General features: G+C 33.3%; 1 protein-coding gene across 1 annotated transcript in view; it reads right to left on the bottom strand.

The window, feature by feature from the left end:
* The window catches only part of LOC130446871 (succinate dehydrogenase [ubiquinone] flavoprotein subunit, mitochondrial-like), a 137438-nt gene that overhangs the window by 4746 nt on the left and 115127 nt on the right, over positions 1 to 17565 (bottom strand). Inside the window, exon 10 of the mRNA XM_056783377.1 lies at positions 7136 to 7249. Within this exon, the coding sequence (XP_056639355.1) occupies positions 7136 to 7249 (114 nt within the window). The remainder of the gene's footprint in view (positions 1 to 7135; positions 7250 to 17565) is intronic.

The following is a 17565-nucleotide window of genomic DNA, read 5'->3' on the forward strand; positions in this document are numbered from 1 at the left end:
GCGTTCATCATATAGATCACGTCAATTTGGACATGAGAAAAATTGCTACAAAATGGATCCCTAAATGTTTGAATGTTGACCAAAAGCGTGCAAGTTTAGAAGCATCGCGTTCTATCTGTGCTCGATTTGAAAAATATGTAGACTTCTTAAACCGAATTGTTACTATGGATGAGACTTGTGTACATTTCTATGATACAGAAACAAAGCAACAATCGATGGAATGGCGACAATCTGGTTCTCCAAGACCGAAGAAGTTTCGTGTCCAAAAATCTGCTGGAAAAGTTCTTGCTTCAATTTTTTGGGATTGCCATGGAGTAATCATGATTGATTTTTTGGATAAGGGTAGAACAATAGCTGGAAATTACAATTAGACATTAGTGACTACTCTAAAATTAAAGAGAAATCTCATGTTTCCATGCAAAAAATTCGTGACTTAGGGTTTGAAATACTAGATCACCCCCCTTATTCACCAGATTTGGCTCCGTCCGACTATCATCTCTTTCCTCAACTGAAAAAAAGTTTAAAAGGTCGTAAAGTTTTTCCAGCGAGGAGGTAATAAAAGCTGTGAAGGTCTGGTTTGCAGAGCAAGGAGAAATATGCTTTTTGAAAGGTCTAGAGACGTTGCAGGTTCGCTGTAATAAATAAATATCCAATTAAGAGGAGAATATGTTTAGTAATAAAATATGTTGACATTGAAATTTTGTTTGGTTCCCTAGTAGGCTAAGAATTTTTCAATACATCTTCGTACAACAGCACGTATTAATTTTCTAGCTAAGCAAACTTCCTAACTTTCTAACTTGGAAGTGAAAAATTTGTATTGGCACAGATAATAATTATTTGTCAAATATCGATATCTGAAAACTCTTTATTTGAATTAAGACAATTATATATAAACCTCACCTAAGACTTTCCGATTATATAATTTCAATTTTCAATTCTTTATTTAATTTATTTACTCAGTACATTTTCAAAAAATATAAATATACGGGTACTACTGTCCGTGAACATACAACCTTCAAATTATTCCTCAAAATTGATTACTCAGTAGTCGCAACAGAATATGTGTACTTAGATGCTAGTTAAGGAATACCCGTTAATAAACATGGGCGTATTTAGAAATATAATGCTCTACCAAAATTAATCCGAATAACATCTTTGCACTAGACCATGGGAATACTACACGTCTTAAATGTTAAACTCAAAAAAAATAAACCAGCCTAACTAAAAAATAAAAAATAAAACCTTCAAATTTCAACTTCCATGCAAATGTCCCTGTACTCTAAATACACTACTTCGTCCGCAGTAAACACTATTTTCGAGGTTTTTCGGTTGCCTCCCACGGAAATCACTCCAACGATATGGACCCCGGGTGCGCCTTCTATTGAGGTCACTAAACAACCAACCCGATCCGCTCGGAATTTCTCCTTTTATTGAAAATTCTTTAACTGTGGCACCTAAGTCTTGTGACGTGAAAATAGATTGCCGATTCTGCATTGTGGCAATTTCAGTTTTTATTACACATGAAAGTGTTATATTTAATTTCAGCGCGTTCTAAAATTAAATTACTTCATTATTCTTTTTTTAATTAATCTTCTATAGGTCCATGTTTATTACACATTGCTAATTGTAGAAGTGCATCAAAAAGGATAACATTTATATTTTGTGTCGTGCAGCTATCGGAATAGAGGAAAATCGGAATGCATATTTGCTCAAATGCTTTTTAAGTGTGTGTATAATAAATGGAAAAATACGGAAACAGATAGACCAGTGTTAGTTTCATTAAACCTTTAGTAGTAGACATCTTCATTCGCTAGATTATACATCTTGAAATTATGGGCGTTTAGTTTGGTTTATAATAAAGAGATTGTGGATCATGAGTGAAAACATGTACATCACAAATCTACTGTTTTATCTCTTTCTTTATCTTTCATCTTTTCATTTCTGGCCAGGACTAACAGGATCTTTTCTATTTTTTTCGCATTGGTGTCTAACCTGTACAACGAGATTTTATCTTTAAAGGCCAGCTCTAGAGAATATTATGTAGCTTTGCGATGACATCTCAGTTAATTAGGCAACAAAGCCGTGTCTTCTTTCTTGATAAGGCTGTCTCATGTCCATCTTACAGTAGACTTTTTCAACCCGAACCCTTAAAATCTCAGCAGTCAGTTATTTGAATGAATGCAAGATAATATTTTCTCATTACTCCTACTGGAATTTGTTTCATTGTTAACTTCTCTCGCAAATCAAGACAATAGATACTGTTGCCTTGGCTCTCTTGTCATTCCTTCGCAAAACCCAAAAACTTTATATCATAAGAATCAAGCTTGAACAATTATGAAACTTCTTGTTACAAAATGTAGAAGTATTTAACCATATAACATTGCATGGGTCTTGCTTCCTTGAAGTTTACTGCGTATTGAAAATGCGAAAATATATTTTTTTGCCTATTTTCTGTCCACTAGTGCTGTGCAATGCATCACACTTTATTCGGTTATGGTGTTTTTAAGAATTTTCAATCGACTAATACATTTTTGCTAATTGCAAAAGTGCAAATCCTGCTTGAATGCTTTTCTGTGTGTGTGTGTGTGTGAGATACATTGAATAAATACTGAATCAGATAGATCAGCGTTAGTTTCATTGAACCTGTAGTAGACACCTTTAGTTGTTAGATTATACGTCGTGAAATTATAGACGTATGGTTTTCTTTGATTTTGAAGAGAACTATCCTGTAGAACACAACTTAACATGTATAAGATCTTTGCGCATTCCATGGTATATGACAGTCAAAACATCGAATTGACGGGTTATCCGCCATGCAATCCATATTTGGCACCCAAAGATTCCTTCTCATTTGCGCAGATCAAAAATAAATTGAGAGGTCTCCTTGTTTCTACACCTAAAGAAGTGGATTATACGTTCAAATCACATATTTTGAACGTACCGTATCGCAATCGAAATGGAAAACGCTTTGGAGACAACAAATTTACGTACAACTGATTGACTTATGCTGTATTAGCAGTAAATATGTACATAAACATTGTCTGTTTTAGTGGAAAATGTAATTGGACAATTTTCTCTTTCCTGGTTGAACGCATAAATGCGCATAATCTGCATACATTGAATAACATTATTATGTTAAAAACAACCAAAATGACTTACGCAATATTAAAACTCCACTGACTGTCAATTCGAGACATTAGGCATACTTGAATTGAATTGAAAAAATCGAGTACCCTTTAAAAAAAAACGTTGAATTGCTTTTTTAACTATTTTTAACGCATCCTGTATAAATAAAAATAGTTTTAGACGGAATTTCATAGTTTGTCCACAAGAGACCGTTTAAATACAGGAAACTCGCCCCTTATTAGTTTGCGGTGCCTGTTAGCGATTTAGCTCCTTACATATCGGGATTTTTCATCCCTTTTGTCCAGACTTCAAGTGTTAAAACAAGGAACTAAGTGAAAATATGGAACAATCACATAAAAAAACAGAATATTATAATTGAAACATAAGGATGTCAATGTCAAATGATCTTAAACCGAGATATTTTATTTACATTATACAACTATTTATGCAATAAATTATATCAAAAATCAATATTCCATTCATAGTTCTAACAAGTATATTCTATTGATCTAATTACATAAAACTGATAATAATCAATTGTAACAAATAACTTTATGGATATTAAATGACAACACAACAGTATTTGAAAAATATAATCACAAATCGTTGCCATGTTGCTATTGTTGAGTTTTAACATTATAAAGAGTGATTGAACGTGAGATAAGAAATATTTTAAGTAAATAATGTGCTGGTACGATAGCTGTTATGCAAGTGGATGTTACTCAAGTTCAAATGGCACGCAGCTATGGCTTTACCGACAATTTCGGCCAATAGAAATGCATTTCTGTTCACGATTCGATGTGAGTCCACGTGGACTGACGGTTTGTTAGATGTTCATCGAATTTTATACGGGGTTCAATAACAACAAACTTACATCTGCAGCAATCATCTTCAATTTGACATAGAATACAAGGTTTCGAAAATGAAAGTTGAAAAAATGTTGTTGGGATTTACATCATTTAGTTTTGTCATTTTGTTAGGAGAAATTCTGCAAGTTACTAAAAAATATGACTATGATACCTGATAGTTACCTAGTATTAAAATACCTATTTTCTTGTGAAATATATATATATATATATATATATATATATATATATATATATATATATATATATTTATATATATATATAAGGTTGGCAACTAGGTACTTTCGCTTTTTACTGAGAGAGAGTGTTGATTTATTTTTTGAATAACTTATGTTAGTGCTTTGCCGTTTGTCACGTCATACTGGTCACATTGACGTAACCTTAGAAGCAAGTAGATCTTTATTGAAGCTGTGTGTTAATTTTAAATTGAGTGCAGAAACGATTTTCGGCATATTTCACTTTTTAATTTCAGTAAAGAAAAGAATGCTGCTGCGGCTCACAAAGAAATATGTGATATTTATGGTGCTGATTGCTAAATAGAGCGCACGTGTCAGAATTGGTATAAAAAATTCGGTTCTGGAGATTTTTCCCTAAAAGATGAGCAACGTTCTGGTCGGCCTATTGAGGTTGATGACGATCAAATCAATGTCTTAATTGAAGAGGATCGTGATATAACTGTTCGAGAGGTTGCGACGAGGCTACATGTATCGCATACAACAATTAAAAATCACTTAAAATATCTTGGGCACCTTAAACGAAATGAAACTGACCCTTTCTTGAAAAGAATTATCACTGGTAATGAAAAATGGGTCCTGTACAGTAACATAGTTCGAAAACGATCACATGATGAACCAGCACCACCTAAATGGAAAGCTGAAAAACAACAAAAAAAGCTCAAGCTGTCAGTTGAATCAATCACATAAAAACGGACAAATCGGAAAAGTTTAATGTTTCCCCATGATAATGCAAGGCATCCCACATCTTTGGCAACGCATGGGAAACTATTTCGAAGTTTGCAGAATTCTTTGAATGTGCAAACTTTCACAAATGACGATGACCTTCAATCGCACCTGGTTCAGTTTTTGTAGATAAGGATCAGACATTTTATGAGCGCGGAAATATGAAGCTGAAAAAAAGTGACAAAATGTCATTGAGCAAAATGGAAAATGTGTAATTGATTAAAAAGTAATCTTTGTTAGGTTAGGTTAGGTTAGGTTAGATTAGATTAGATTAGGTTACTTCAGGTCACTTGCGGAAGAAAAAAGGAAAGCATATCTTCAATATAGAAGTAAAACAATTACATATGCTGATTACAAAGTCGTGAGGAATAGGACAAATATGGAAATACAAACGATTAAGAGACAATTCTGGGAGAAATACTCATCAGACATGGAAAACGACTTATATGGGGGACAAAAAAGATCTGGAATATGATAAGGAACGTCAAAAGACCAATCAATGAATACATCCACACGAAAACAATAACGTTAAAAGAATGGGAAAGGTATTTCCATGAACTCTACGGTGACATAATAACAAGCCAATCCACAGAACAGAAACAAGAAAATATATCTGAGGAAGGAGAAGACATCCAACAACAATTAATATCAAAAGACAAAATTGAAGCAACAATGCGCAAGATGAAAAATAGGAAATCACCAGGGCTGGATAACATTAATAACGAGCTTCTTAAATATGGTGGCAATTAATTAATAGACCAAATGCATGTCATGTTCAACAAGATATACGACCAGAGAAAAGTACCAGAGGAATGGAAAATAAGCATAACGATCCCCGTCTTTAAAAAAGGGGAAAAGAAAGATCCAAATAATTATAGAGGAATCAGCCTCCTAAGCACGACTTCAAAATTACTAACAAAAATTATTGCAGAAGAAATCTCAAGTAGCGGCATGAGCGAAGAACAACAGGGATTTAGAAAAAATAGATCAACCATAGACGCTATATTCATCTTAAGACAGATTGCCGAAAAGGCCATAGAGTACAATAAAACCGCGTTTATGTGCTTCATAGACTTAACAAAAGCATTTGACAGAGTGAGATTACATGACGTCATTGAGCTACTAAAAAAACGAGGCGTAAACCAAAGGACAATAGACATCATTCGGGACATGAACAACGGAAATAGCACATATGTAAGAGTAAACAACGAACTCTCCAGTAAAATGCCAGTATCAACAGGGACCAGACAAGGAGATAGTCTCAGCCCAATACTCTTCAACATTATAATGGACGAAATCATAAAAGAAGTCAAAACGGCAGGCAGAGGATACAGAATGGGAAAACATGAGTTTAAGATAGTTTGCTACGCTGATGACGCGGTTGTGATATCTGAAGATGAGGATAATCTGCAAAAACTGCTACACAGATTTGAAACAGTTGCAGGAGAATTCAATATGATCATATCGAAACAAAAGACACAATCCTTGACAATAGCGAGAGAACCAAGAAGATGCAAACTGGCAATTTATAATAAAAGTGTAGAACAGGCTATGTTTTTCAAATATTTAGGGGTTAACATCACGAGCAATAGGAACTTGAAACAAGAAGTCAAAACGCAAACAACAGCAGCATCTAGGATATAAGGATTCCTTCGAACCGTGATATGGAGGAATAAATTTTTAAGTATCGAAAGCAAAACACGGATATATAAAACTTGTGTCAGACCAGTAATGACATACGCCATAGAAACGAGGGCGGAGACTGCAACTACTAAACGGATTCTTAGAACAACCGAGATGAAGACATTACGCTCAATCACAGGGAAAACACTAAGGGACAGAATAAGGAGCAATGAAATCAGAAGAATGTGTGACGTTCCGGATATAGTGAGATGGGCCAGAACTAGAAGAAGAGCATGGAGAGATCATGTCAATAGAATGAACAACGATCGATTGGCGAAAATCGCAAAGGAAGAGAGACCCAATACAAGTAGACCGCCTGGAAGACCACCAAAGCGCTGCTATGAGAGCTGGTCCTCGCAGTCACAATTTAGGCTGCCTCTTTGAAAACACAAGACACAGTCTTAAAATAAGAAGAAGAAGAAGAGAAGAGTATTCTTTGTTAAAAAGTGTTTTATTTTATACTACAAAACCGAAGTTACTTTTTCGCCAACCAATATTTACCTCGCCAGTCTCTACATCCATCCATGAAAGAGTATGTTTCCGCCAATGATCTTCAATGTCCTTTTTCTTCTGTCCTCGTATTGGAGCGCTATAATCATATTCGTCTATGCGTTTCTGAAATAAATAGACAATTAACTATAAAGGCACAATTTATTTGAGGTTTTTGTAGTATACTTGTTTTAAGTTATTAGTTATCAAGACAACTTCAATAGAAGGGTCAAAAATTTATTTTTTTTTCACAATTCGACTCTTAAATTTCATAACTACAATTTGTACAAATTGCCAAATCTGATCGGGTATCAATCATATCTAAAATATATAAATAAATAAAACTGTAATTTCTTATTTTCTTATATCCACGTGAATGATGATAATAAAAGGTGATATACAAATATGGTTGGCAATTGCCATTTTAAATGTTACCACAATAATTTATCATAATTAAAAATAGGTAAGATCAAAAAAAAACAAAATTGAAATAAATGAATAGTGAATTCGTCACATTGAATCTTGTCTCATGTTACTTTGAAAAGATTCAGATTGATCTAAGATTATTCTCGCTACTATTAGCTTTAAGTAGTTTCGGAAAACGATAAGTATTAAGAGCTTCTTCGATATTTGATCAAATATTCTAATATTCATATTCTGGAAAACACTATTCTTGTATTTCGTCAAAATTTGTTAAAATAAACATATGAAAGTTTCTTTGTATTTATTTACACTCTTTCAATTCATGGGGAATTAATAAACACTGTCTATCACGTTCTTAATTTATTTATACACTATTTAACTTAAAATAATTCACTTATAAATATCACTACGACTATTTATTTAAAACTAATTAACTGCGGTTTCACGAATCATTTATATACCTGAATAAAATTCTCCAAAGTTCTAGAATAAAAACAAACAAAAAAATGAATAAATAGAATTCCTAGAATTTATTAAGAAGAAATAAACCGTCCACTTTAATGAAAAGAAGGAAACATCAAGGACGCTTCCGCCATTTATAAAAAATGTGAAAGACGCCGCGCGAAATCGCCCAATTTGAAAATTCCATTGTAGCTGAACAAGGCCAGCCTTAAGACCCATTTCGCGAGCTTGTTCATAATAATAAGTAACCAATTAACAGTTGTAGTGATAAATCAAAATATATTATATTCATTTTATTCATAACGATTACCCACAGATCCTTCATTTCATTGAAGCTACCGTATTATACTTGGTTTCTCATTGCAATAATTCTCATAACCCTAAACTCTGAATAAATTGAGGTTAATTATGACTGACTCCAACCGCAGTCATTGCACATCATGTGAATGATTATTATTAGCAGGAAATAAAATGAGTTCTTATATAGTGAATAAACTGCGTTTCTAAAGATCTTCATACGCACGACAGAGTCTCAAAAAGCTTTCAAAAGCTTCAACTTGCTGCTTTGATACGATTGAACGATCATTCAACTTGTTTTGAGAAATATCTTAAATAGAGTTTCACACAATAAAATTTCTGACTAAAGAAGGATTAACACAAACTCAAATCAAAAATAGAATGGAGGCTGTTTACGGTGACTCCTGTTCATCATTCTTAACAATTAAAAATTGGTCCATGCTTTTGCTGGGAAAGAGATTAATTAGAATATGATCCACGTGTGGAAGATCTTGTGATCGTGCGTACTACAGAAAACATTGAATTAGTAGAGGAAATTGGTAAAAGTGAAAACAAAAGAAATTGCAGCACGAACCAGCTTATCAAAAACAAGTGATCTAAGGCTTCTACATGAGCACTGAATATGAGAAAAATGCTGGAGTAAGGTCAAATCTAAGAGAATTAAATTTCTTCCTTTCTAAATGCCTTCCTATCGAATTTTATCAGACTCTAGCATGAATAATAAAAAGGATCAAATTCATTACCCAGCTCAAATCATTCGACAAACATCACACCAATCATACACTAATCAAAAGATCTTTTAGGAACGTACTCGATGAATACAAAATTTTCGTACATATTTCCACAGACGCATCGGTATCTCAAGATGGTACGGGTATCACTATCATTAAACCAACCTCCAAATATATGCTATGAACTCCTCCAACCCCATTTACTTTCACTGCTCAATTATATGCAATATATCCAGCTACTCACATCGCTGTTTCGTTAGATGAAACTAATCCCCGCATACTCACAGATTTCCTCAGCTCAATTCATATACCTAAAAAAATGTACACCACAAATTCCTTGCCAATTAAAATCATTAGCAACTGCAATACATAAAGATAACAACAAAAATATTGCATACTGGTCGCTGAGGAATCCGTAAATAGTGATAGTGCGGAGTGAAATCTTTCCAGTGCCGATATTAAATCAACCCTAAAACGTAAAGTGCTCTAAGAATGGGAGAAAAAAAGGTCGACGTCCACATGCAACCTTCGTGAAGTGAAAGACTTGATGAAACCATGGTCAGTGCTACTGAGCGATAGCTACTTATTTGATACCAAACCTGAAACTAAATGTAGCAACTGCCATTGCAAATTGACTATAAAACACTTAATCGCAGAGTATCCATCTTTTAACGCAGAAAGATCATCATCACATCTACCATGAGCAATATCTGTAACTTTAGGACCTAAATATAATATTTTTAACCTCAAAAATTATCTCAGATTGATCTTGATTATAAACTTAATTTAACAAATATCTCTTATCTGTAGATAAAGTACTAACATTTAACTTGCACCTACTGTTAAAAAAATCACTAATAACCAGTATACGGTTGATGGGAAGTTTGTAATAAAAAAAAAAGCCTTTGTAAATTTCATCTAGTGAATCTAGATTCGTTACTGAAAATAATACCTTCTACAACTATTTTATCACAACGATGCTTTGTCATTATTATATCCCATCAGAACACAATTCTCAAGTTGGAGCGAAGTCGTATTGAACGGAAGCTTTCACCAATTTTTACTATATAATAAAGTTTGAATTCAGCTTCGCATCGAGTTTACATAATCTCGCTGGCGATGTCTCCATTTTATCAGATTTCACACCTAAGAGCTTTTGTTTATCAACTGTTGGTGGTGACGGTAGAAATAAGATTAGGGTGGTAACTGAATCACTGTCGAAGAAAAGTTGTCCGTACACATTTTTGCCATCAAGTTTTTGATAGAAATGTTATTAACTAAATACATAAGTTGAGGTTGTAGAAGATAATTGTGATTAATTGAGTCTGTGTCATAGCATTTTCGAATAAATTTCCTCTGTTCATTCAATTTTATCTAGTTTCATTCCACCACCATGCTCCCAAATTCTTATTCTCTGGGTCGCTGCCTTGGAAGACAAATTAGGAGGCTGCAAATGGGCTGTTGAATTTACCTCTTGAGTCAATTGTAATTTGAATACTCATGAATAATTTATAAGTTGAATTTTAATAGCATTCACTCTAAGTATATTTTAAGAACTTTTCAAAACAGACATCAGCTCGATTTGTCCTTCCTTATAACAACAGATGTTGAAATTTTTTTGTTCTTACAAAAACTGTTTCGGAAAATCACAGAGCGTTCAGATAAGGAAGACAAAATCAAGAAACGAGCCGAAAATAAGAAGCCCATGAAATAAAACATCAATTTACATAAAAACATTTACTTTTCAACAAAGTTTGATATCAATGAGCTTATCGATTGGATTGGATTTCGAGTGCTGAAATTCAAATAATAGAGGTAACCAGAAATATAAGGTGTACCAATAGCACGACAGAGTTCGGAATATGAGTTATTTTAAGAGATATCAATACACTACAAGTTACGCAAAATAAATTTTCAAAATCACGTTTGAACAAGCATAACAGGTATCCCACTGATTCCGAAGCGAAAGTATTAGATATCAGTCAAACATATTATTCACACGTCTACTTAGGCAATACTTGGACAGGGATAAATTACAAGGTCGAACATATGGCTATGAAACTAGGAATAGACAAAAGTATGTTACATACCTTATGAACAATGGGACAGAAGATATTTGTACTTAGAGATTATATTATTATTTGACAACCTACCAGATGAAATGAAAAAAAGAAATTCCATTTTTTAACAGATGAGTTTAGGAATAAGTACTTAATTGCTTTCAGATATTTATCAAGTTTTTATTTAATTAAATGTTCCATCACGTACCAACTATCGTACATCTATTTTTTTGTTATTCATGTGTTTATTGAAGTAAAATCTAAAACACCAAGAAACAAAAGAAGTAATATTATATATCAAATGCCTTGTACTAATTGTGACGCTGTCTATAGGGCAAACATCTCAGTATTTAGAAAATAGACTAAGAGGTCATCAATATGATAAACAAAATAGAATTGCATGAACCAACCATGAAATATCAAAAAAAACATAAATTCAGTTCAGAATCTAATACACTAAAAAGAGAATTTTTAGAAATGTTTCACATTCATAAGAACGAAAAAGCTATGAACGATAAAAAATATTAAGCTTTTTTTAATATTTAATAATTTTTGAAAGGCAGGTAAAAATTAACGTTTTGACTTATTAATGTCTTTATCAAAATATGATATTTGACACTGACAATTTGTTTATTTTAGATTTCCACTAAATCCAGACAGGGCCGGCTCCAGGGCGGAGACGTGTTCGTAATAGTATTATTTTAATGAAAGCCTATTATGGTTATTCCCAATTAATCAATAATTAACAATCGATCTTATATTACATTATTCAAGTAAACCAAATTATTTTCGATTTACCTATTCTATCTAATGCAAGGTATGGAGGTGTAGAAGATAGACGTTGCTTTTCATAGGTTAAGAGTTCTGAACTACACAGTATACAAAACTGTTTATGCGTCTTATATGAGACTTGTGTCTCATTACTAAAAATCGAGGCGTGTTGATTCCACGTCGAAAATCATGGAAAATCATTGCACGAAAATGTTCGCGAATAATCCCATTTTTCAACCAAATTAATGTTTAAAGTATCTGTATACAACTCAAATAGCACTCGAATGATAACACGTTCTAATACGTTCACCAATAAAAATTTTAAATGCCTAGTAATGTCAGATTTGAGATATTCACATCAGTGTTGCTATATATCAAAACTTAAGTAGCAGCCCTCGAATTAAAAGTATTTCTTCTAAGGTTCTTGGCTAGATGCTTCGGCGTTAGAATGTACAATAACATCTGATATTTCAATTTGAATTGAAGGTTAATTCTGCTTTTACCATGACCAGAATTGTTCTGTCTAAAAATACATTTAACTGACGTATCGAAAGAAAAGAATATTAAAAACATTCATTTGCATATAACAAGCAATAATACGTTATATGGAAAAAAAGAAGAGAATAAAATCTTGTATTTCCCAAGCATAGCAAAATAATATAGTGTAATGTCTTTTATATGATGGATGGTACCTTCCGTTCTCTGGATTTTTGCCAAAAATATTCACCTATTGCTTGGCCTAATAAACAATAATTCAAATAATGGAATAAAAACATTTTATAATATTCATAATGAAACACTCGGTAAGAAAGAACTCCACAGTTTTCTCGGCTCTTGATCGGTGTTAACTGTACCAAGCCACGGGTCTAAGTTAGATGTGGTGTTTGGGACTATAGCGGCTGTGGATTATGTGGTTATTTCACTTTTAATCAAACTACAAAATTTAAGAACTTGATAAATTGATGCAAATTATTTGGGACTCCGCCGGTGAAGAAGAGTTTGGTACTGCAAAATCATTAAGGTTAGTAAATGTGTTAATTTGCTCTTGTAAGGTTTTGACCGATCAATTGTAATGTACGAGGTGAGGCTATTAAATATCGAGACTGCGCGCCTAGAGGGCGCCCTAGATGGGCGAGGTAAAAAACAAGATGGATCTAGATATCTTGTCTATGCACGTCCCAAATTATTAATTACACATTACGAAATTCTGTGCGAGGTTTGTGCCAAAAAACGTGACTCCTGAGCGAAAGCTCTTGCGTCAACGGGTCTGCTCAGATTTCTTAGAAAGGTTAGAAAAAGATCTGCTGTGAAAGGGACCCGATTCGATCGAAGCGGTAATGTTAAAAATGACAGAGCTTCTGAACGCCTTCACCAAAGAAGACTTTCAGCACTGCTTCTATCAATGGAAAAAACGTATGGAAAGGTGTGTGTCGAGAGGACTCTTTTTTCGCGACCAGTCTCGTTATTTAATAGCCGGACCTCGTATTGTTCAGTTAATATGATATTTGTGACATTTATTCTTTGTTAGTATTGTATCTTCGATAATACATTGTTTGTAATTTTTAGAGATACCCTGATTTTCAATGGAAATGGAAAACCCCTTCTGTTCCTGGTAATAGAATACCTGACGAGATTGGCTTTCTTATCTATGCGAAGAGAACATAAATCGTGAAATATTTACCGTGTAGAGCTTTCTTCTTCCAGTCTGCAATTTTCTTTCTTTTTCAACTGTATTTCTGGTAATATCCTGGACTTATCCATCTTCGAAAGTAAATGGTGTGCAATTCCTGTCATTTTGGACGACTTTGCTTCATCAAAGTCAATAGTTTGTATCTACTGCTGTACTGTCGTTTAATGGGAAGTATGTGCATGTTTGGTGTAAATTTTTGTGAATGATAAAAGTGGTGCTTGACTCTTCCTTCATCCATTTAAAAAAGTTGAAGGAATATGTAAGTATTGGAATCGAAATTTCATAGGATATTCATACAAAAATTATTTCTTAGAAACTACTTTTGCTTTTTCTCTTCTATTCTGTTGTGTTTTGAATAGTTATATGTTCTTTCCAATTGTTCAACTCTTAAATATTGATACAGATTGGTCCATTCCATTATTGCAATCGATTGTTTGTCATCAACTGTACAAACACAAACACTGTTAATAGATATATGCATTTATTTAGCCCCAATTCCATATTAATAACTTTGCTAAAATTGATTGTAGTTTTAATAAAATTTCCTCATTTTGTGAGTGCGTGAAGTTCATCCATGTATATCAGGAGTAAAATAATAAAATGCTTGAGATTCAATATTTCTCATTATTATGACAGTTTTCTCTACCTTGTGGGGAAGCGACTGTCCTCTAGTTTCCGGTATGAAGGTGGTATCTCATTTTGTTCCGTTATTTTTATTGATAAATTGATGCTGCTGGCCATTAAACTGTTTTTTATGTATGTAGAGATGTATTTTGTAAATTTTTCACCATCACTGTTGCTGGAATTACTATTGAGACATGCATTTTTTGCCATAGATCTTTCAGTTGCTAGTGGATTATACTTTTTTTTACGTTTGTATTCCCTAGCCTTACCTTATTTTCTGGAATGTTTGGTGGTATGCGCTCATAGTACGGCGTCTGTGTTTGTTATCTGCTTATATCTTCATTATTGCTGAATCTTATAGTTGTGTTGTGTCGCTCCATGTAGTCCATGCTACTGATATAATGTATCTTCCTGTTAGATTTTTTTTTCACTTCGGTGGCATAATCTACACTAATGGAATTCTATGGTTCCTCTAATGCAGAATTTTCTGTAATTCCTTCTTCTTTCCTTCCTTTTATTAAATAACAAATGTCTGTTGAGATAATCCCAAAGTATGAATATGTTTACGCCAGTTAATAAAACGAAACGTCTGTTTTCCCTCAATTTAAGAACATGGTCTTCCCCTTTCAATTTAAAGATCGTGTTGAGACTCCTTAACAATTCATGAAAATCTAAATTTCAAATTTCCCCTAAATTTCAAAAGAAGTTGATAATCCTCTGTAGGTAGAAAAAATGTTATGATTTAATATGCGCAAAAAAATCGTTCATCTATTTATATATTCAGATCAGGTGGTAGCTCGACTGGAACTAAAGACCAAAAATAGAATAAAATTCATTATTCATTGCAAAACGACTCAGTCAAATTAAAAAAAGTAGCACGCGTTAGTGTTTAATACAAAGGAACCTAATCAAAAGGTACTAATTAAATCTGGCAACATATATTTCACGATACCTGAGGTTTGAGGTATTCCAGGTGAGCCAGATATGGAAATTAAGTAAATTTTACAAGTACTTTACGGCGTCTGCCAGTTTAATGAGTTATGATATACCTCTAGAAGAATTGATAAATATGGCTGTCGATTTTAAAGGTTGCAACGTTATAGCAGCGGCTTTTAAAAATTAAAAGGAAAAAATATTTTGTGGCATCTGCATTTTAATATAATATTTATTGGACTATTTTGAGCTTATAATGAAAATGCCTGCCATTTTTTCTCGTTTTAACTATCCGGTTTAAAGCAAAACTTATCTGCAGTCCGTGCATCCGTATATCCATAGTTGCTGCAGCCTCTTGATGTTTTGTTTAATTTTTCTCTAAACACTCAGAGTATAGAGAAGTTTTTGCGACAGAATATGGGACGCGTTATTTCGCAATATCAAGTTAGCCGACTTTTTTAGGAAGCTTATTTACAAGCAACAACGCCGAATACTGCAATAAATAGATTCAGAAAAACTGGTATATATCCTTATGATATGGATGTTTTTCATGAAAATGAGTTTGCTTCCTCATTGACGACTGACAGGCTCCTGGTTGATGATGGCAGTCTTTTGGAGCAACGCACTGGAGACATTGAACCAGATGAAAATAAAATGACGTTCTCTCTGCAGCATGTGACTGCTAATAGTGAGGAAGAGATTCCAATAAATCAAACTTTGGATGCCCATCCATGTTCTTAAAAAAAAAAAAAATACCTTATGAAGATAAGCGGCAAACTTCACAGAATAACATTTTAGATATACAAATCTAAATCCAAGAGAACATAGAACGACCGCTATCTTGACCAGCAGCCCATACAAGAAGGAATTGGAGCCAGAACTCCAAGAAGAGGAGAAAAAATGGAAAAATAAAAAAAAGAAAGCCAATCCACAGTACAGAATGTGTTTGATGACGAAACAAAGTAAATGAACAAATATTGGGTACGTGGGTGGATGCTGCCAACTATTATGCGGAACATTTTGAGTCTTTTAAGGATATTATATTATAGTTTCTTGAATCGGCTTCCCAACAGATTGAAAAGTGAAGAGGTGAAATAAAACTTAGCATTTATCAAGGCTAACTACAGCTTTGTTAGCCACACTATCACAAAACTCGAAGACAAGACACTTCCTCTTGTAGAAGCTGTGGAAATAATCGAAACAATTAAGAACAAGACCTCAACAGTACGTGACGATTCAGGAGTTTTAATTTTTAATAAATTGACTGAAGTGCTGAATAAAAATGGAGGGTATGGAGTTTTAAACCAAATAGCAAATGTTATTGAAGATCTTGCGATAGATGCATCTATTGTTCCTAAATTTAAACACGCACCAATTACCAACATGGATATTGAACGAAGTTTTTCTCATTTGAAATATGTCCTGAGTGATAGAAGAATGGGATTTACTGTTGACAATTTAGAAAAACAATTAGTTAGGTATTGGTTTATCTAAAAACGACTAGTTTTTGAAGTATAAAATTTCATTTGTTCCTATTATTTAGTATTTTTTTGCAAGAAGTAAGTTTCTGATTTGTTTAAGAAAAATTAGTTTCTTTATTTGCATTATCTTATGACAAAATGACTTTTTGTGCAAAACTCTGTTATATTAATAAAGATATTTTAAGCTTTTGTATTCTTGAAAATCCATGATCTGTTTATTAATATAAGTTCTACGTATGCGAGAATTACAACTATATGGAATTTTGAAACTGTGGCACCTCAAACCTATCGCGACTGGGATCACTAATAATCGGCTTAAAAACTTAGATAAGGAACGGCGTAGTCATATTTATTTTTCCTCCCCACACCAAGCATAAAACACAATCACTAGATGCCGAGGTATTGAATCCAATCAAACGATGATTCTATGGATTCACGGATGCTTTGAAACTTTGGACAACCAGCCACCATATATGAAAGGGGTTCGAGAGGCATATCAAAAATCCATGACAACCGCAACAATGCTTTTACGAAAATTATTCTAAATATTGTCATCACATACTGAGAATATCCATAGAAACTACCTTTGTATATTTTAGTTGAGGATACATCCAAAAATGGCTCATAGATGTCTTAGTTAACGAAATTAATGAATCAGAGAGCTTTGCAAAGGATTCGACTAAAAGTAATATCAATAATGAAGCAATATCAAAAGACTGCACCATATCCTCATCATGTCTGGTAAAATTCACTTGTCCACCTTAGAAAGCAACATGCTATTCTTGTCATATTTGACAGCAAATGGAAAAAACACTTCATATTTTCAGCAGAATTTCAAAAACCCAGAAGATGTTTAGAAAAAAATTGACAAAACAGGAGACGTATAATTGTTACTCATACTCCTGAAAACGATCAGCTTACTATGAAAAAAGGAAGAAAGTAAATTAGTTCTTAAGTTAATCCTAATAAA

Source organism: Diorhabda sublineata, chromosome 7 (genome assembly GCF_026230105.1).
Source record: "Diorhabda sublineata isolate icDioSubl1.1 chromosome 7, icDioSubl1.1, whole genome shotgun sequence".
Taxonomy (NCBI): domain Eukaryota; kingdom Metazoa; phylum Arthropoda; class Insecta; order Coleoptera; family Chrysomelidae; genus Diorhabda; species Diorhabda sublineata.